This window comes from Mchenga conophoros, linkage group LG17 (genome assembly GCF_057382185.1).
Source record: "Mchenga conophoros isolate Kocher_MC1m ecotype Shallow Benthic linkage group LG17, M_conophoros_male_GT1.1, whole genome shotgun sequence".
NCBI lineage: Eukaryota > Metazoa > Chordata > Actinopteri > Cichliformes > Cichlidae > Mchenga > Mchenga conophoros.
This window is the reverse complement of record NC_140542.1, coordinates 29,783,414-29,806,204: the sequence shown is the minus strand read 5'-3', so window position 1 is coordinate 29,806,204 and position 22,791 is coordinate 29,783,414. Positions and strand designations below refer to the sequence as shown.

General features: G+C 40.0%; 1 protein-coding gene across 5 annotated transcripts in view; it reads right to left on the bottom strand.

Moving 5' to 3' along the window:
* Positions 1–431: 431 nt before the first annotated feature.
* chchd3a (coiled-coil-helix-coiled-coil-helix domain containing 3a) overlaps positions 432–22,791 on the bottom strand; it is an 81,277-nt gene continuing 58,917 nt past the window's right edge. For 3 of the 5 annotated variants that reach the window (XM_085252174.1, XM_085252175.1, XM_085252178.1), the window contains 4 exons: positions 22,446–22,516; positions 5,960–6,095; positions 5,596–5,636; positions 432–1,127 (listed from right to left, as the gene is read on the bottom strand). In XM_085252174.1, coding sequence (XP_085108300.1) covers positions 1,118–1,127; positions 5,596–5,636; positions 5,960–6,095; positions 22,446–22,516 — 258 coding nt within the window. In that variant the 3' untranslated portion in view covers positions 432–1,117. The remainder of the gene's footprint in view (positions 1,128–5,595; positions 5,637–5,959; positions 6,096–22,445; positions 22,517–22,791) is intronic. The other 2 variants (XM_085252176.1, XM_085252177.1) reach the window with 1 other exon arrangement.

The following is a 22,791-nucleotide window of genomic DNA, read 5'->3' as shown; positions in this document are numbered from 1 at the left end:
CGAGAAGTCTCCTTCAAGGCAGCAGTAACCTGGGAGACTGAGCGGAGAAGAGACACTCCAGAAAGAAAGAAAGACAGAAGCAGATTAATAAGCAGACAATAAAGAATGCCCTTTTTTTGTTTGTTTTTTCCCCCAAATAGCTAGAGCGCAGAGGATTCACACAATGAGCTATATTAAAAAAAAAAAAAAAGACAGAAAAAGAAGAAAAAAGAGAAAGATCGATGATGAAGCACAACATCTGGGACAAATACTTCCCCTGTGCTTCAGTCTGTCTCTCCTGGGCTCATTCACTCCATTTGGCAAAAATGCTGTGGCAACACAAGGGCCACGGATCCATCAAAAATGGGTAATGCTTACAGTAATTATCATAAAACACACATACACACACACACACACAAGAGAGATGGTGGAAACTGAATATTTATGGAGAAAAGTTCAGCGACAGCTTCTGCTTTGTCTTTTTATTTCCTGCTCAGACATTGTCACAAGTATTGGTCTAGATGAATACTCAACACACAGATGGTTTCATTATTAATAATCACACAAAGTAAACAGATGCAAATAGACATGCATTTGTGCACACAACGATGCATTAGGAGCAAGAAAACAACAACAACAACAAAATAGATTTGACTTATCAATAAAATAGACTTCTATTTTTCCAAGTGGGAGAGTGTGGAGAAGGGTCCAAGGGACAGAGGTGACTGGTTTCTTGAGGCAGTGCTGGTTAACCATTATCCCTTTTTAGAGGGCCAAGCTCAGGCCGTCTGATCCCTGCTGGTACCTGATGTTTCTCCAAAATGTAGGACAGTGTCACTGCTCCTCTGTTACACACCCACAGGAGAGAAAGACACAGGGTAAAAGAGGTGCCAAAGAGGTAAGTATTGAAGGGAAAAGGTGTTTTTCTCTGAAGGTGCTGTGCTCGGTGCCTCTAATCTGGTTCCTTTCTGGGTTGGTTCTCTATTGGGTTTTTGAGGGTGTGTTTGTCGGTGCTGACTCATCCCCCTCTTCCTCCACTCTGGTTTAGTCTGTCAGTCGCTCAATAATCAGAAATCCCCCCACAATAAACTCTTCATTGCTCCTTCTCTCTCGCCCTCTCTTCTTTATCCCCCAGTCTTCAACTTGTTCTGGAGACGAAAACAGAAAAGAAAAGAGCATTAGAGAGATGGAAAAGTCAAACAAAAGTATCAAAAAGAGAAAAAAAAACAACAGAAGAAAATATTATTTCGCACACGAGAGATGAGACAACGGGAGGAGGGCCTGAGAGTACAATAAAGGACAAGAGGATGAAGTGAGGTTGAGAAGCAGAGAAAGGACCCAAGGGCACTGGATTCCATGTTAGTGATAAGTGCAACCACAAATCCCCAGTACTCCCTGTCAATAACCATTTGAACCGGCCTATTGCTGCAGATGCCACTGGATGAAATCTGCCCAAGAGAAGACGAGTAAGGAGGGGGGAGGAAGAAGAAACAAGGGACTTAAGAGGGGAATCAAGTAGACAGAACAAAACAAAGAAAATATATTTTCTTCCTCACTGACTAACTTAATAACTGTTGTGGATCCATGGTTGTGTGTCCCAAAAGAATCCCAGTTTATTTTCCACACTATCGATCTAACCATAAAATGATTACCGATAAAAGAAGCTGCTTCTAGCACGCCTGCTTGGCTGCATCATCCATGTTACGACAAAAAGCAGAAAACAACCACACGATGGTTCCAGTTTATTACAACTTACGTTCTGAAACAAAGCAAATGATCTTTAACAGGGCTGTCAAAATTGAGAGCAAACAAAACAACTGCTGTGTAATGCCCTCCGCTATCTTAGGTTAATTGGTCACATGACTGCATCACATGACTAAAATGTGTCATTGTTTTTGAAAAGGGTTCGCTGGCCATACTGCGACGCCAAAACTGCGTTTTTAAATGTATCCACTTTGGAGAGCGTTTTCAAAACGCTGTTTTCCTTGACCGAAAACGCAGTCTCAGTGTGGACGGAAGGCCAAAATGGAGAGAAAAAGAAACAAAAACCTATTAGTGTGGACATGGCCTTAATCTTTGCAGTGCCGTTGTCACAGATGTGTAAAATCAAGCACCTAGCCCTGCAGTCTGCCTATACAAGCATTTGTTTAAAAAAAAAAAAAGGACGTTCTAAAGAGCTCACTGAAGTTGAGTGTGTGAAATTTCTTCCGCTTCTAGATATTTCACGGTCAACTGTAAGTGAAAAGTGGAAGTGTTTAGAGCCACAGCCAGACCATGTATTAACATCAGCACGAAAACTGTGTGCTGGGAGCTTCAGGCCATTGGTTTCTATGGCTGAGCAGCTCCTGTAATGTGAGATGTAGGGACCCAGTACTTTTCAATTCAATTCTGTTCTATAAATATAGCACAAAATCACAACAACGGTCACCTCAAGGTGCTTTATATTGTACGGTAAAGACCCTACAATAATAAAGACAAGACCCAAACAATCAGACGATCCCCCCTATGAGCAAGGACTTCCTTTTAACAGGAAGAAACTTCTGGCAGAACCAGACTCAGGGAGGAAGCTATCTGCCATTACAGTTTTGGGATAAGTGAAGAGAGATGTAATTAATACATTTATTACAGTAACGCCTTACATTACTTTGTTTCTAGGTGTAAGTGATGTTTAAACAGAGAGTGAAAAGGATACTTTTATACAGGAACACTATACAGTGTAGCTTTCAATTGATTATTTATCAACCATGAAAGAATAGATCTACATAAATTAAAATCAGATACATTCAGTGCTATTTATTCTGTACTATTTATTCAGCCTCAGTTACATTCATTGACTCACAACAAGTGCTTCCTGCTGTGTTAACAGTCACAGAAATCCCAATCATCTGATTTAAATCTGTCGCCAGCCCCATCAACGTCATCCTTTTGCAACTCTACGCCGCTCTTATTTTTAGATTACTCTTTAGGAAGTCCGATTCTGATGAGCTGCACATGCACATTTGTTATGCGTACTGGCCCTCATCCACTGGAACCACTTCAGCTTGATTTTGGGAAAGAGGGACAAGCTCGCAGGAGCCAAATCTGGCAAGTTTGGCGAATAGGGTGTGATGACTGTGTTGGTGTTGCCAAAAAGCTCCTGCGTTTTCAGTGCATAATGACATGGTCACAGTTCAGTTATTTGCACCAAATGTTCTCCCTCAGATGCCCCAGAGTGTTACAGTAAAACTCAGTGTCGATAGTCTCACCCTGGGGGATGAATTCAAATTCAACACAACGCTGTGAATGTTGGTCACAACCTGACGGTCACGCTTAGACACGGCAGGCTGTTTGGACTCTAAAGTGTAGATGGAGATCCCTTTCCCTTTCATCACACATCAATTGATGCATGCTTTCTGCACACATTTGAGGTATATGGTGAAATTAAAGTGCGCATGTGAGGGAGGTCAAAACGTGAATTCTGCCACAGATCCCTGCTCGTCCACTACATTTTAGCACTGGAATTACAAACAATGAGACAGCGGGGCAGGCATTAGCCTTTATTCTTAAGAATCTTTTAAATTAGGAGCAAAAACATGTGCTATGTCAAGAGGTAACAGCGAAGTGTTGACAAATTAAATTATAAGAGTACTTAAGAGCATTTGACTGAAATGTTTTGTATAATAAGGAAGCCACTTTTCATTTCATTCCCTTTAATATAAGGATAAGAAAACACAGCACATTTGGAAACCACAAACAGCAGCTGAGCTTACCCATTGAGAGCAAAAAGGAGATGGAAGGGTCAGTCTAAAAAATGAAGTGCAGAACGAAAAGATAGGGAGCAAAAGGCAGTCATGCAGCGAGAATATGGAATGAGAAGGAAGGCAGCGGATGGAGAGATCGGACTCGATGATAAACTCCTGTTCATAGAGAGAGGGAGAAGGAAGGAGACTTTATCTGTCCTTCGACTGCCTCTTTCTCACTGGTTGCTATCAGACCTGTTAAGTGCTGAATGCATTAGAAATGTGACTAGGGATGAAGGGATAGTGGATGGAGGAAGTGGAGGAGAGATGGTGGCGGGGCGCAGAGGGCACAAAAGACAACGAAAGTGGGTCTAAATGTTATCACTGACTGTGGCGATAAGAATGCTAATTATCAGTGACAAAGGCTGGGCAGCTGACAACGCCTCCGTCTCGGCTGGCTCCAGACGAGGGGTCAATATTGCAAAAACAAAAATTTGACAGATTTTGTTTTTATCCTTGCTAAGATGGCATCTGCTACATCACTATCTACACCCATGGCGCTGCAGTTTAAGGTGGAATTTCGGATCTGAAGGGAAAGGACGAGGAAGGGGAGAGGGATTTTGTCATGTGAAAACCGTCTGAGCTATGCTATCGAGTGTCTTTGACGCAGAGAGGGCAAGAGGATGAGAGACGTCTGTTAGAGGGCACGCTTGGATCTTGTGACCTCCAGAGGTCAAAGTCATGTCCTTTGACATTTGTTTGTAGAAGAGCTTCCTGCTCGGTTCTGATAAAGCTGTGTAAACATCCTAATCATGAAGCTGCATCAGCTCATATCAATCCCACTTCGTTCCTCCCTCCCCTCGATTTTGTTGGCTGTGTAATTCCGCATATTATTTCCTTTAAAGCCTTATCACAGAACTGTTTCTTTTGCACCTAATGACTTTAAAAGTAAGTCTTAGCCCGATAAGCAAAGACGAACAGGAGTGCGCTGTGATTGCTGCAAGGTGATAAACACAAGCGGATTACCATATCGTGTTCGCTTGCAAACAATTTACAAGATCATAACAGCATTCGCAATGTGAGCATACCCTCGCTGAATCTTGACGAGGCTACATGTAGCCTCGACTTAAACACACGTACGCATCCATGTTTGTGCGATGAATAAAACATTCGTCAATTTACATGACATATAGCTTAAAAATCTGCCTGCATCTGACTTTTAGATCTAATATTAATACCCACGAGAGTGAGCGAGAGACACAAAACTCACTTTTCCCCATTTCTGGGAAAACAATGCAATTGCAAAAAAATCTAATAGAAAAGCTCTATGAATGCAAATTGAGTCTTTTTTGGGGGGCAATGGATGTTACATATTGCAAAGTGAGAGCGGGGAATCAAGTTAATACCAACCTGAGTGACATTACTATTAGCATACAGAGTTTGACTGCACAAGACAGAGGGCAAAAAAACATTTACACTTCTCAATGAAAGAAAAGAGAGCACGGAGAGGACAAGGGTATTCAACTAAGCAGAAGCTACTCCCTTGGTCTTATTGCATTAAAACGCACACATACACAGTTGGGGGGAATGCCTGTGTCAGCAGGTATTATGGAAATAGGCCGTGAGGTTTAAACTGGCTATCTGGACTGAGCTTTATTCAGGCGCCAGTAGCCTGGTGGAAATCATATTCTACTGTCTAAAAGCAAGGAGCCAGCATATGTAAATGGATGCCAGTGTGTTTCATCATATGATTTAATTTAGAAAAAGGGAATGACCACTGGGGTGTAGCTACTATACACATCTACGAGCTAAATGACGTAAGCTGTAGGCTCATTTGTAATCCACACAAAGCTTCCACTTCCTCTACGCTATCAGGCTAGGAAGCTCAACAACTTACTTATTATCTGCCCGTGAGGGTGCATGCACAAACTTGTCATTCTTTTCAAAGAAAAAGAAAAGTTATTGTGGAAGGTTTGTCGGCATTCAAGTATATGTTTTATACAACAATCCAGCTGCAAACAAAGAAATGTCTTCTTTTTTTAAAAATCAAGCATGAAATAAACACAGTTGCAATTAAAATACTTACAATAACAATAATTAGTATTCAACCCTACTGAGTACATAAAGGTTGAAGCGTACAGCTTTTTTCCCCTAATTACAATTGTATAACATGAGTGGCCTAATTAATTTCATAAGTAAATTCAGAATTAACAAGTATAACAAGTCATGTTTGAATGAAAACAGCTAGGACAAATACCCACCTGTTTGGCATCGTTGACACACTGCAGATAACGGGCTGCTATGTTGGAGCAGTGAAGGGTTTTCCCCACATTCTCTTTGTAGCATGTGAGGATTTGTTCCTGCAGGTCTGCACACACCGGATACGCCTCATACCTCCTGCAGGGGAGAAAAGGGGAACAGAATAGTGTGTAAATAGGGGAAAATACGGTGTTAGACAGGATGGGAGGAAGGAACAGTCCAAGTGATGAGAGTTACAGGAAAGGATCAACTCGCAAGAACAGTTGAAAAAGATAAAGGTGAAAAGAAAAAAATGAATAAATATATAAAGCATTAACACGGGCAATCCAGAGGAGTTCACGAACTGTGTGACGCGACATAGAAAACTTCAGAACAAAAGAAGAGTATTAAATATATATTACGAGTGAGGAAACAGACTTTTTACCTCCAGAGAGTTCATACTGTTATTAGAGCACACTGAGCTATACTACAATCTGCAGTGCCGAATAAACCCTTGCCTTTTCTATTATTACCATTGTTCCAGTCCAAAACACCTGAAGCAAGAATCAAAATTACTGTATCTGCTGGGAGAAAAGGTCAAAGTGCAGTTCAGCCCTCAGAGCATGGTGTGAAGACCATGCCAATGTGTACAACAATTTGTATAACATAAGTACCAACAGAGAGGCCAGAGGGGTTTTTTTGTTTGTTTTTTTAAATCGGGCAATCGAGTGACAGTTTAATCCCCTGAATGGGGGGATCTGTTACTGTCTGGAGAGACTCCACAAGTCAGTGAGCTTCAGGTTAATTTAAACATTCATGAGCAATTACATGTGGTATATTGGTTGTGGTGTGGGTCTCTGACCCAAAGTTTGTCATTGGACTCTAATTTTGGTTTATTATTAATTAATTATTCTCTGCTTTGTTTATAATCTCAGTTTTGAGTCTCTTCTTTTCTTAGTATGTCGTTAAGCCTAATTTTAGTTCTTGCACTCAGGTTTTGTAGTTTTGTATATTTTGAGTCCTGGAGTTTTAGTTTTAGTCTCTGGTAGGTGTTTCCTTGTTAGTTACTTCCTGTTTTATTTTGATAATCGCTTGTTTCATGTGCCTCATCTTCCCCTGTCCCATTACCTCTGATTTGTTCCTGCTGTGTTTCCTACCTATTTTCCTCTAGCCTCATTACCTTGTGTATTTATTGCCTTTACTTTTCAGGTCTCTCTTTGCCCTTTGTTGTGTCATCCCACTCTTTTCTATGTTCCTTTATTGATTAGTTTTATTATATAGTTTTCCAGGCCTTGTTCTGGGGTAGGTTTAAAACTATGTTTATTTTCTTTACTGCCAGCAATAACGCTGTTTTCCGGGTTTTGTGTTTAGGTCCACTACCGGCCTGCCACACAGCAAACCAGGGCAAAATTAGTCTCACTTCTCACCATTGTGTTTTTTAATAATAAGACAAAATAAAAGGTCCACAGAGGAATCTATTGATGACTCTGCCATATTTTATGAATCTGCTGGATCTATCTATGGATTCATAATGAGTTAATCCTTAAAAAAATTGGGAAGCTAACTGCTTCCAATGGAAAATTCTATCTTTTGGTATCCACAAAGAGTTTGTTGTCACTTGTAAGCTACACATCATTTCAAATTAGCAAGTACAAATTTGTCCTTGAGGTCTATGAGAGTTTTAGTGCTGCCGTCTTACCTTGTTGTGATTGATGCTACACCTAACTTCAGTGCATTTAAATGGGACTTTTTTCGACAGATGTATGCAAGAGTCGGAGCATTCAGCCAATCTAAGCAGTGGGACATCCTATCAGTGCTGGTGCCTTGCCCAGTGTTAACTGCTTTTGTCTGTCTCTTCGCACACCTCGTAAAAATCCATAATGACGACACAAGCACAAGCTAGGGCTATTATGCTAATGGTGGTGTCATCGTTTTGGTCACATCAGTGCCCAGGACACTCCATCTGCCTCACTAAACATGCCTTGCATGGGTGTGAAATACAAAGAGATTTTGCCCGTCAGCAACTCTGGAGATCTCAGAGGAATATTGGGAGGGGTGAATCCGAGCCCCTGTAGTCAGAATCAGATGTACGATTTGCCCCCTAGAGAGAGAAATTTCCCTACTGTTGGATACAGAGCAGAGGATTGGACGCATGGGTCATTACCCAGCGTTCAATGCAGCAGGAATGCTGTTGAAGTACCGATGTCTACATATGTGCACCTCCGCATGGTCATATTCATTAGGAGTGCCAAGAAAATCTTTAGTCCTTGTCAGTTCAGGTCAATGACAATTTGTGACGAGATGAGAAGTGGTCTCCACACATTCAACAATGTCAACGTGAGTGTGAATAATCAATACACTTTATTTATTGTCCAGTACTGTGCCTACTTGCTAAGATAAACAGTTTAAAGAAGTAATTGGAAATAACTCACTGAGAGACAGAGCATCTTGACTGACCGTGGCTTTTCATGGTGTGGCTCAACCCATTTTCAGCCTTTGAGAGCCAACATCACTTTCTGCTAGTTATACTTAATATATCAAGAATGTAGTCACATAGGTGGCACTGATCTTTCCCAAAAGGTAGAAGAACTTTTTACATTTTGCTTTATACAAGCATACTATAGGCCCATACACTCAAAGATACATGACATTTACTACTTTCAGTGCAGACTGGAACATTAAACCGTCGGGTGTAGAGAAGCTTCTGCATTTGTGGATCCATCAGGGAGAAATTCAGTCATTTGCTAGCAGGCATGACAAGGCCATTGCTCTGCGTCAGGGTATTGAACGATGACAGCAATGCTAGCAGAAATCGCTGCCATCCTATTCCTATGGATCCTGGTGCTCATTTATTACACCGCCTATGGGCATCTACAGGGACTAGAGCAGCCACATACACCCACTAATTACTTTCTTAAGCATTCGCTTTAATGCCAGGTGCATCCTGCTGATACAAACCACAGTGTTTATCACCAGTAATGGCCTCTGAGAGAGAGAGAGAAAGGACAGCAGAGGAAAGGAGGGAGGATATAGCAGAAGAGCTTGATGAGAAACTAAACAGTGGTACGTCTATTTTGCTTGCTCTCTGATTCTCTCTGAGAGGAAGGGACTGAGACAGTGGTTGAGTTAATCATAGAGACAATAACACTGTCACACACACTCTGTGGCGGCACGCTGCATCCTCTATCATCTATCATTAAGATTAACATTAAGTTCCTGCTGCTAACCACACAGAGCCTATAAGGGGACACTAAAGCCGTTCCTCCCTCCTCTTCAATTTTACATTAAATGCCCTCATGTCATTTGGTAATATATAACTGCTGTAGTGCTATGCAGCAAGGTGAGCAGATGCAAAAACAGCCAGAACCATTATAAGGCCACTCTTTCTTTGTATGTGTGAGACCCATGTATGAAAGAGTGCAACAAGAAAATATTCAGACCACTTTGTATTTTTCATACGGGGTCAGTCTTACACTAATAACCATTAAATTCATTTTCCCCCTCATAAATATGCATTCAGTATTCTTAATGAGGAAATTTAACCAAAACTGATAAGATAAAATATCACTTTGAAAGCACTCAGACTATTTATTATGAGACTTGAACTATAGCTTAGGTTCCTCCCATTTTCCGTGATCATCTTCAAGATATTTCTACATCTTGTAGAAAGTGGTTATAATTGAAAGGCGTGATCTAAGCTACAGGATTGAAGGAAATGCCTGCAGCTCTCAAAGACAGATTTGCCTAAAAAAACAGATCCTAGAAAAGGTTCCCAAGAGCAGTCCTACTCCTTAATCCCTCAAAGGAATGTCTTGAGTTAGGTCCTTCTTAAGAGAGATCATTAAGAACCTATCAAGAAGTGTCACTCTGGCTGAACTCCAGTGATTAGCTGGGAAGATGGGACTCTACAAGGAACTTCCAAGAGCATAACCATCACTGGAGAACTTCGCCAATCTGGGCTTTATGGCAGAGTAGCAAGTCAGAAGCCTCTGCTCAATGAAAGACAGATGTAGGCCTGCTGGATTGTAGGAAAAGCGCCTAAAAAAATCTCAGAGTCATGATTTGATTAAACAGCAAGAGAACTGGTAGTCTCAAATCAAAGTGTCAAATCTGGTGGAAAAGCGGCACTGCTAATCACCTAAATGATACAATCCCAAATCAAACCATAAATGCACTTGTGTCATGGTGTGGGGGTGTTTTTCAGAATTAGAGACCGATCAGGCTTGAAGAAAAGCTGAAGAAGGGAAAGTATAAAAATAAACCTAATAAGAATCAGCTTAGGAGTGCCTAGGACCTCAGACTGGGTCAAAGGTTCACCTTCTAACAGGACAATGACCCTGTGCACAAATCCACTTGGCCCAATTAGATCCCTGACTTGAACCCATTCAATATCCCCGGAGAGCACCGAACTTGGCTGTCCATCCACAGTCTACATCCAGCATCGCAAAGCTTGAGAGGATGTGCAGAGAAGAATGGAAGATTATCTCCAAATCCAGGCATGCAACGCTTTTTGTATCATTTCCAGGTAGACTCAAAGCTGTGATCACTATCAAAGGTGCTTAAATACTGAGTAAAGTGTGTGAATGCTTATATTGTGTGGGGGGTTCATTCTAATGAATTTGAAGAAAAGGGCTTTATAATTTTTTGGTTTGTGTTTATGAGGAAAAAATGAATATAGGTTTTAAAATTGTATAAAATCAAGACCCCAAGTAATTCCTGTATTTTTCACAGTAGTCGTGTAGAACTACTCTCTCTCTCTCACTATAAGATTTTGAGAACCTAACAGAAAACAGAAGCCTTCTATTTCTCAGTTAATGTCCTCACATTATCAAGTTATTTTCTGCCTTGTTATGGAAATACACAAGTTTTCATACACAGTCACAGGCGAGCTGATTTGCAGCTTGTATTTAAATACAACTGGCAACAAAATCCCTCACTAAATAACCGCATCAAATACCCTACAAATCAAGCCAAACATTAGGTTCGGCATGTTGAAGTCATGAGCAGATAGTTCAAAGTATCAGGAGTCAAATGCTGTGAAGTAAATTCCTCCACTGTGGAAATCTCAGGGTATTATTAAAAAAAAATAGCGAAAAACAACTATGAATCATTCAGTTCCCGTGTAACCTGAGGAGCAAGGCATTTGTAAACAAGGACACTGTATCAAATACCCAAAGCAAACCATTTTTTAATTGTTTTAAAATGGTAGAATGGAAATGAAAAAAGGGCTGAAGGCCAGAGGCATGTGGGTATTTTTTTCATTGCTGGTTTGCTCTGAATGTATCATTTCTGTTTTGGTTAACATGCTGTGAATCATTTTGATCACTTCAGAGGACTCGGTGTTGGTTATTTTGGCCAGTAATTTCCCAACTTTTCTTATTTCTACCTCTGACTCCTTATATTTGTGAAACATGAAAAGAATTTCACAGAAGAAAAGCAAAACTTAGAGAAAATGTTGGTGCTAAAGTTTCAAACCTAATGGGCAAAAAATGTTAAAGCTCACTGTCTGATCGAGTATCAAAACTTTTCTTTCTTGTTTAAGGTATATTAAAAAAGCAATTTCTGCTTTGGTTATTATCCTTTAGAAAAGATCCATCTGTATTAACTTTACTCTACGTGAGACATTTTATCACATATATTTATTGTTTCTTTCATATAGCTGGAACAAATTTTCAGCAACAAGTGCATAGTGCTGATAGCAACTTTTCTATGTCAGTGCCACATGTAGCTGCAGCCAGATACACATCAGAAGAAAAGCAGCCAACGAAAAGCAATTGAAGCAAAGAGATAGAAAGCAAGGATCTGAATGTTTGATTTCTATGTGTGTCTAGATCCTGGGGAGGGGCAGCCAACAGTAATGTTCAGGCACACATACCCTCTAGATTAATCTCGTGAGCCTATCTGGTTTTCAAACTTTTCAAACCAAAATACCTGCTGCTACTTAAGATCCAGTGCCTTTTTAAGGTCAACCAAGTTTCCCTCAGATTGGATGTTCAGTTTCATCCTTAGAGCATCTTTAGCTCAGCACAGTGTTAGCATAAGCCAGCTTCTTCATACTGACTCACTCAGTTTGAGAGCTGTTGATGCTTCCTAGTCCATCTGAAACCAAAAGACCGGTAACTTGCAATGTTGTGTACTGGCAGTTTTTTCTCTTTAGATGGGGGATTGTCTGCGCTTATGTTTAGTTGTGGTGAGGGCGATCGTGGCTCAAGAGTTAGCAGTTCGTCTTGTAATCAGAAGGTTGCCGGTTCGAGCCCAGTTTTGGTCGTTGTGTCCTTGGCCAAGACACTTCACCTGCCGCCTACTGGTGATGGTCAGAGGGGCCGATGGCGCGATATGGAAGCCTCGCTTCTGTCAGTCTGCCCCAGGTCAGCTGTGGCTACAACTGTAGCTTGCCTCCACCAGTGTGTGAATGTGAGAGTGAATGAATAGTGGAATTGTAAAAGCGCTTTGGGGGTTTCCAAAAGCGCTATATAAATGCAATCCATTATTATTATTTATTTTTCATAAATTCTATTAATACCTTTGCTATCAATCAGACAACTGGCCAAACAGACAGCAATTTCATTGGTAAGTTTTTTTTAAAGGTTTTTTTTTTTAGGTAATATAATTTGTATGGAGAAGAAATGACACCGTAAATTAACTCATAATTTTTTAGCGCGTGTTTAGCAAAAATACCCTATAGTAACATAAACTCTCAGGGTATACAGGGACATGTACCATTTGGTATCCACTGATCAAGGTTTATTAGCCTTCATAGTTAACCTAGTGTACTACCATTTGGTCATCTCTCACCATGAATAACTATGCTTAATGCATGCTTAAATATCAACAGATACAAAACTAGACTGCCAATAAATGTCCCAAAGTCTTTTACTCTCCCTCGTTCTTCCGTTTTCACTATATCTTCATCTATATCTTCCTTTTATGACTCTCTCCTTTATTCTCCTCCTCAGTCTCCAGGTCTCTATGGGATATGTAGCCAAATGCAGATGGCTATTATTTGCACTCTGTTTGTGATTGTAAGTCTGCACTCCTGTGCTCCAGAGACAGTAAATCTAAACAATCATATAGGGGTCTTGACTCAAGGCATCAGTAGCACTAAAGGTCTCTATAACAACTCCTTATTCAGCCCTGCCCCCAACATACATACACACACACACACACATAATCCAAGTCCCTATTGCCTTGATCCAGTGATAGAAGCAAGAGTGAAACAAAGAATGAAGCCAGCTTGGGTTGTTATATTACAATTTCCTAGCTGTGTGACACTGGACAGAAACAAAACGCAAATAGTATTTACAGAGAAATAATGGTAGTTCAAGGAAAGAAGAGCCATCTCCTCATACACATATGTAAAGTAACACCTTAGGAGAGAAGAAAAAATACTGAAATGCTGAAATAATATGAGAGACTCGATGTGTTCCACTTAACATGTAACAAAGCAGAACACATCACATGCCCACTCTCACTGTCCGTCTCCCTCTTTAAGGTGTGTATCATTTTATTATAATCCCCCCTTTCACGCCTCGCACTACCCAAGTCAGCACATTTGCATGGAGGGGGCATATTCTGATGGATTTACGGCTGAGTCTACATTCTGCAAAGAACATATTGACTGGAAGCTGGGGGATGTATGGAGATCGATGTCTGGATTTTCATACAATATGCATGTGTAAAGCCAATAGAGAGTACGAGGAACAGAATCGGTCCATTTTTCAAACTAACATATATGGACCATGACTACCATCTGTTGTAACGTCGCAGAGCCATGCAACAAAATGACATTCATAGATCTCAGTTACCAACGCAGCATGCTTCAATAGCCGAACAAGGTGTGTGATACATGTGCAAACAGGTACAGTCATCTGTCATAATTTCAGAAACATTACAAGTTTGAAGAAAAACTAGAAAAGCAGCTCAAAGGGATATGCGTGGATGCAGATGGACTGTGAAGGCAGGGCTGAAAGAGATCCCTTTTAACTCCTGTTGATAGCAGTGGTCGTTTGCGAATAGAAAATACTGCTTGCACGAAATCACAAGAGAAGACTGCTGTGGAAGTTTTCTCTTTAACAGCAATAAGAGCACTACTTTCTCCCTATAACATGCTAAATTTAGACTGACAGTGGACAAAAGGCAATGCACCACTAGCTGAGTAATGATAATAGCTGAAACCGGGCAGAAAGGAACAGAAAGTAGTGAAGCACACTTGTACTAATCAGTCAGTGGCAGAAAAAAGTAATTGCAGAATCTCTTTCTCAGAGTACAGAAGAGGTTTGTCAAGTGGCACACCCCCCCCCCTCCCCCAAAGATGTCAGGTGGACTCAAGTCATCAGCATAACCTCTTGTGTTCAAATTATTCAATACTCAATTATACAAACACGGATACTCTTATAATACTTCATCAAATTAAACTGCTTGGTCAGCTTGGAATGAGCTAATAATTCACCACTGTAAGCAATACGTTTTATTTTGATGTTATGTTTTATTTATTCATTTTTTATGGAGCCTGACTGACATGTTGGCCAATATTAGCTATTTGCCGATACATTGGTATCAGCATTTACCGCAGCTGTTGCAATTTCTTTAAAAAAAAAAAAAAAAAAAAAAAAAGCAAAGAAGAAATGGGGAAAAACACCCTTCAACCATGTTATGAGTGTTGATGTTGCAGTATTTTCCACCAGGGGGCACTCTTCCCCGTTCAAAACACATGGTTGGAACGCAACACTTACCCTCCGCTTGACAGCATAAATGAATAAATAAACAACCACATATAACAAATGTTAGGGAAATCCATTTACATTTCATGTGTGTCAACCTATCGGTTGATATATCAGATTTTTTTTTTTAATCATCATTATCAGCCTTAAAAATCCTATATCTGTCAGGCTCTACTTTTTTATCATTCATGTCTTACTTATCAACTACTGCTTTTCATTAACTTTTCAGCCCAAACCTGTTCGCGCCAACTTTTTTTTCTAATTAAACTGTCAATTTTTAGATTCGTTGTGATAATCTTTTCACTCACCCCTTAGGATATTTGTACCTCTGGCTTTGAATCACTGCTCTTTATTATCAAACAGTAGCTTCCAACATCTTAGCCTGAATAAAAAAAAAACACTGTGAAACTGGCAATATCTGTTTAAAATCGGTTAGTTTATGAACAATAAATGTGTATTTTTAAAAAAAAGATAACAACTCAGCGCACTCCACTGATTTGGGGGTTAAAATACCGTGAACTGTAACAGCCACAGTTCAAGTGTGACTGAAGACCTTTGTTGAGTCTCCCATTTTCTACAAATTACAGTTCTGACGCTTTGGGACTGATGATTACCTGAGACTTTTTCCACAAAGACATACAGTAATGCTGAAAGACATTTAGTCGAGTTTCAATAATAATAATAATAATGTTAATGACTAAAAAACACTTTTGCAAACAAGTTGCTACTGTTGATTCTGAGGAATCCATATCCTTCAAGTGTAAAGGATTTTTTTCCTCCATTTAACTCCTGAAACACAATCTGTTATCATTAAAAAGTCCTTGACCATAAATAGGAAGAAGTCTTTGATGGCCTAATTTCGTTAAGTTTTACATGTTGCCAGAAATCATCTTACGTCGTGTCTAACCCATTTTTTTTTGTTATAAACATCGACAGTATGGATTACTCTCGGCTGCCACCAGACTGAAATCCCAATCACCACATTGTCTATTTATCATCATTTGGATCCGCTCAGGGGTTAATAGGGTTAAAGGGTGGACGCCGGTTCCCCCTTAAAAAGCCCTCATGTTCTCTCTAGTTAAGGCAGGCGTCAGTAATAAGAGGAGTAAATAAATACAAATGATCCAGTTAAGGAGAAAAATGACACGCATTTCACTCTTGCTGCTTTTTAAAAGCGGACCTGAGTGACCCCCTGCAGTGAAATCCATCAGCATGGATGAGAGATTGAATGAGTAGAGAGAGGAAAGGACACAGACTGAGGCAGATTCAAGAAAACTGTGAGGGATAACAGACTGGAGAGTGAGGGAGGCAGACAATAACGAAGAGGGTGAAAGTAAAACAGATTTAAATGAAGACAGAAAACACTGTTCCTACATTAAGTGGGAGGCAGAGAAGGATGAGTGGGTCAGAGAAAGAAGACAGGGCATGTGTAACCTTTCTGACCTTCTTAAGACACACTTTTAGAAGGAGACTAGCAGAAAAATGCGTGTCACACACACATACATATATTAAAATGTTAAAAAGAAACAAGATTAAATAAAATAAATTACATAATATAAATGCTGTACATCAGTTCATTTCTTTTCCTTCATTAAAGTCTATATGTCTTAAAATACATGAAAATACACTGAAAGGCAATGAAAGTATTGAGTGGGTTTGCCAACCACTTTCAGTACAGCACAGTCACTAAATAAGCTACTAAAAAGTGTGTATGTGCATCGTCTCTCCATTCCTGCGCCCACACAGGTCTTTTAAATTGCATGTGCTCTGTACAGCTAGCAAAGCGAAGCTCTTAAGGCCCAAAGAAGAGCTTTTAAAGCAGTTATTGACATCTGTCTACTCAGCTGACCACCATCTTGTCCTTGCGCCCGGGTTGCCTAGCTACAGAATGGTGGTTCACCCTTACCTGACAGAGGGGTCAAAACTCCCTTACCTCACAGACTACTTTACAGGAGAAAAAAAAAAAAACACATCTATGACTACAGCCAAAGCACTTTGAAATTATTTGTCAGCTAAATTAATTCCTGTCATTTTCAGTAATTAAATGTGCTGCTTGGCACAATTAAATATCCATAAATTATTGCTTAATTAATTCTGGGACATCAGTATTATTTCCTTAAACAAAAAAAAAGAACTGCAGAGAAAATGGAAAGCCTCTACCTGGCTCTGCGCCTTATTTACATTTTGAAGCAGCAGGGTGAATTTTTAGGGAACCCCCTGGATTTCTTCTGTTTGGTTAGATAAAGAAAAGGCACAACGCAATAGTCCTGCAATGGCTTGTTGCAGGACTGTTTTATTGGATTGCATTAGGTTGCATGGAATTTCTCGGTTTTGTGTCCGCAACTACTGTTACAAGAGAAAATCATATAATTTTTAAATCTAGGCAAAACACAAATTAAATGAGGACCGTTTTTCACTGATGAGAAACAGTCCTCATTTGTAATACGTTGCTGAAAGAGGGATAAGTGGGTTCGACGTTCCCACTCATTACCCGGAGGAGAAGATGGGCTGTCATATCTGGTCTTCTTGACCGAGGCAGTACAGTACACCGGTGTTGTGCAGGAAAACAGCGAGTCATTTGTATTCAACAAGTTTTACTTCACTCCTCCTCATTCCACCTTTTTGCGTGTGTGGAAAGACGAAGTGAGGACAGCAGTTGCTGTTATTGTCAACTGGATTAAATTTAAAAAGAAAAGAAAAAGAAGGTTTATTCAAAAGAACTAAAAAAATAAACAAAAGACAAAGGGAGCGAGCGTGTAGCCTTAGGGAAGAGAGGAGTGACAGTGAAGTGGAAGAATACAATTATATGGGAAAAACAAACATCCCAGGCATAGACACGCATACGTTCAGTTATGAACCAAAAAAAAAAAAAAAAAATGTGTGGAAATATATTTCATTCTCTGATCTTTGACAAATGCCACCATCAAGACCCAAAACTTGGAGAGAGATTTCAGGCAGGGGATGGAGAAGATTAGTAACAGCGGTCTCAGTTCCATATAGTACACACAGCTATGTCAGATCAACTATTCACCATTCGGAGATACCCCGGTCCCATCTCAATTCCGCAGGGACCCTGGACAAACACAGAGTGACCATCTTCAAGAAAGCAGTTCAAAGCCCCGCCAAAGGTTAGCTCTGACAGGAGGCTTAGGGCCACGCCATCGTTCTTTCATCACACATCTAACATTTTTCTCAATGCCTGTCATCTTACATTTCAAACTAAAGCCTCCGCTGGATTGCTTTAGCCAACAAACACAGAGCACGCACGTGCTCACCCACTACCGGTCAGATGTCCCCCATGCACGCGTATGTAATGTGAGCAGTTTCAGACGCATTAATCCTCACATACAGAAACCCTCACATACATGTAGCACAGTAAAGGTCACACATTCAGAGCTGGACAGTCAGATAATGCATCGGTCTTTGATAAACAACTGGTGGCGAATGTGGCAGCATATAAATCAGAAGCACAGAAAGATAGCCTCCTTTTTTACAGGCAACTGGGAACTCTTATCTGGAGTCAGTGTCAAGGAGAAAGCGAATAAAAGCTTCGATCCTACGCGTACATGTTTGTCTCTAAAATGCTGTGTGATTACATTATTTGTCTTGTTGTGTGTTATGCACTTTTGCATTCATTCAGAAGAGGTGTTGATCCCCTGCAGCTTATGATTCATGTATGATTTCAGACACTGCAGGGGCCAATTTGCTGTTTTAGCTGTATTTGATCATACTCGCCTCAGACAATATTTTTCATGTTTGGGGGAAAAAAAATCTTAAGTGATGTAGAAGTGCATGAGTATTGCTCTGCTTTAATGTGCAAAATAATGTGACAAAGTCTGACAGAAAATACAACTGTAAAAAAAAAAAAAAGGAAAAAAGAAAAGCTGGCATACCCTTTGGAATTACCAGGATGTCTGATCTGATTTATTAAAAGGAGATATGGTCTGATCCTTTTATAAGACACAAATATTCTTAACAAATGCAATCTGACAAAAAAAAAAAAACCAAAAAAAAAAAAAAACACACATAAAACTCAAGTTACTGTTTCTTTGAGGAAACCAATTTAATTCTCGAAATTAATAACGCGTAGAATCTCTAGCAGCAATATCATCAATCAGATGTTTCCTGTAGCTGCCTACGAGACTGCAGTGACATAACCGTGACATCCACTCCAAATTGGTCTATTGTGGATTGGTGAACACTCACAGATGCTTCTGCAGCCTTTCTAGCTGTGTGCATCTTCATAAGGTTTCCTCTAGGATCCTGTGCAGATTCTAAAACCAATCATTTTTAAGAAGAGGTGAGTTTGTCAGTAATAAGGCTCCTCGTCTTAATTGTCTTTATTTATAGGGAGTGGCACCTCTTTAGTGTGCTCCTTGACCGGAACTTCTGACTCCAAGTTGGGAGTAAACTTCCTTTTTATGTAAGAATATTTGTTATGAGTTCACATTTACGAGTAAAAACTTTAGTTTAATTCCAAAGCCCTTTTTTGCCAACTGCAGATATACCCATATCGTTCTATATACAGATATGTGCGTGTGTGATTGTATGTGTGTGGATGTAATGAGGTCAGAGTGATGCAGTAGCGTTCCGGTTGGGAGAGCTCCATCATTCAGAGAATTCTCTGGCGGGAATTCTGCAGGAGAACGGCGGGGAACAGCTGTACCGTACACATACACAAAAACAAGCACAGATATACACTGCTTCATATTTGCACGCACATACACCATTCCCTACCCCGAATGCCTACCTCTCACACTTTAATTTATTTCTTTCAACCTCGCCAAGGAAAATGACCACGGTGTACCACTGCAATGAATGGAACATCTGTACTCTGGCGCACATTTAAAAAGGAAACACGGGAATGAAATTTTCATCTCAGTGTAATTGAATTCAATCTTTTTTTCTTTTTTTGTTGCTGCCAAGAATATCTGATCATGGACAAATGGAAATCCCCTGTACTTCCAATCTAGCCTCAAACCAAAGTAATTATTTCCCACCTATTAAAGTAAACCCAAATAATCTGCATATGGACAGATGCTGCTAGCTGTGGCCTGAAACACCCACCCTCCCTCAAATCCCATCCACGATTGAAACCTGATTTAGCTGTCTTGTTCCAATCCCAGTGTCACAAAGCAATAAGTAAACTCCAACCAGACAAGGTCATAATTAATTCTTCCAAAGACATGCATTAAGCTGTTATAACCCTTGGCAGTCATCAACATCTGGTTTCACAAGTCTCTTCTATTAATATAAATTGCAGTCTAATAAAAGACCTAATACTCAGTGGCACTGACATGAGCTAAAGTGGGGAAATAAAGACATTCTAAGAAAGATGTCATCTCCCACACTTCATACAATCCCATATTAACATATCAAATGATAATTCTACCAAGTATGGATAAGGCACTGGCTCTATTTTTTTTTCTTTATCTCAAGGGGGCATTTTCAGCTCCGAGGAAATCAAAAGCCTCAGTGAGACAAAAATATTTTCTTTTATTACTCAATAGAGGCTACAGATAGCATCTTATCTCTGCAGGGTCTGTCATAAGCTTTGAGGAAAGACACACATTGTGCTCACAGAAGCTGTTCATCATATGAGACCATACAAACATACACAGTGATGCATGAACTTACACACATAAACAAGGATGGGCCAAACACTCCCTGTTAAATCCAATTAAACCTCTGCTCCGATCTCCTCAATGCATCCCTGCTCCTGTCTTGTAACACCAGACCTTCCCGCCATTTCATTAACACACACACACACACACACACACTCTGACTATCCACTATTGAAATCCAGTCACAACCCTGCTAATGCACCTCCTATAATCAAATCCACCAATCAGTGTCTTCCGTGCAAAGACCCGTGCCACATGACTACCCGCACATTAGCCCAGCATTCGCTTGCAGTTAGCACTGCCATTTTGCACTAATGTTATTCCACTGTATTTTTTTTTCTTTAATGTGATTTGGGAAGTCTCAGCTCCAGCTTCCACGAGTCTAGCGCTAAACCCCTGGTGGGCTAGGCTAATCAGTTTCCAGCATTTCAGAGGGAGACAATGATCCCAGTGTTAGCGCAGGCTAATGACAAGCTAACACAATCAGCCAAGCCTCCCTAGAGGTGAGCCTAGAGCCAGGGCCCATTCTTGCCCCACCTCCTACAGGCTCCTCATCCACTTTCACAACATTACTATGGAGGATAATAGCCTGTTATTAAGAAGACAGATGGATCACGGACGGGAAGGATTCTGCATCTTCTTGAGTTACATATACGTGCTGAATTTGTTCATCCATGACAGCTTGGATGTTTAATATTTCCTCCTCAGTCACTTTAGGTGTGGCTGTTCTATCGCTTATTAAGGTTAAGCATAAGGATCACACACATGCTCCTTGTTTGCACTCTGTATTGTTTGCACTCTCCATTGTATTTAGGATAAAAAGACGTGCAATAAACTAAGCTAGTCCAAAGTATTTTGTAAAAGAAGACATGAAATAACTGGGGACACTGGAATGTTGAGAGATCAAATCCTACTGACTATCACCAGCACATGATCAGGCGTATCAGTGAACTACATCGGCCTCAGCTAATAGGGCAAGCTAATATTGTTCTGATTGAAAGATGTGGGTTAGGAAATGGGTAGAATAATTCAATTGCATATTCACTGGTCCACGTGGACCTCTAATCGTCACTGAATATATCAGTTTTGATAGCACAAAGTCTACAAAGACCATCGAATAAAAACCTATCACATACAGCAACAGAATTTATTAAAAGGCATCATTAAAATGTGGGAAAAAACCCTCCGCTGGTATGAGATTTATAGTTACGTGCAAGAGTTGTGGGCAATTTTAGGCAAATAACATATTTTGCATGGAAATAAATAAACACAACACCTTCAGCAAAGAGATAATAAAAAAAACAACCTTTCCTTAAAATTGAATGCACTGCACTGCTTCTTTCTGTTATTTTACTTTTACCTGTGCAAATACTTCAAGCTTCTTAGAAACAAATACATTTCCTTTATTTTCAAACAGACTAGTGACTTAAACTGAACTATCATCTATCCAACTGAATCTGACTTATCCAGGTGTTGCTTTGCATATTTCAGACAGTTTTCTGATGAGGATGTTGATCATTTTTCCAGACTGTTCCTCATATAGACTCGTTTGGGGAAAAGTGAAAACGCGCAGCACCACTCATGTAGTTAAAGCTCCCTCTGCAGTTACAGGAGAGTTTTCCTTTGCCTTTCTACTCAGCAGGTTTTCTCACTCCTTCCCTTCCTGTCTTCACTTCCACAGTTCTCCATAACTTTTAGTTCAATTTAGTTCAATTCAATTTTATTTTACTTTTATAGACCTAAATCACAACAACAGTTGCCTCTAGGTACTTTATATTGTAAGGTAAAAACCCTACAATAATAAAGAGAAAACCCCAATAAACATATTACCCACTATGAGCAAGCACTTTGGCAACAGTGGAAAGAAAAAAACTCCCTTTTAACAAGAAGAAACCTCCAGCAGAACTAGGCTTAGGGAGGGGTGCCATCTGTCGCGATTGGTTGGGGTTAGGGGAGGAAGACATGACAAAGACAGGCAGTTGTTAATGACTTCTCTGACACCTTGTTTTGCTGTTAGCTTTTCATTCCCTTAGACAACTGCAAAAAGAAGGCTCTGCTTGTAGTGTTATCATATCAAATTTTTTATAGAGAATCTTTTCACAATTATTAGTTGTGTTTTGTTTTAAGTTATTTATCTACCTTAGACTGTCCGTGTCTGCACTTACCTGAATTTGGCATTCACTTGGTCTGCAGCTTTGTGGAAATTCTCCGTGGTGACCTTGTAGAACTGAGAACTCTGCAGAGACAGAGAAGAAAGTCAGTGAGCAGGAGGAATACATTAAAATGTGATTCTTAGCACTTTATTAAAATAATTGGATAAGGGTAATTAGGCAAAAGGAAACATATGAATCGAGTAATTTTTCTTTACAGATCTGGTCCACACAGCTCTGGCCTCATGTCTCAGACTTCATTAAACCCTATTGGAGATTCATTTTAAGATCACCGTTTGGTTTTAGTGTCCACAACATAAATGCTAACTTTGCAATCAGTAACATTTAGTAACCAGTACAC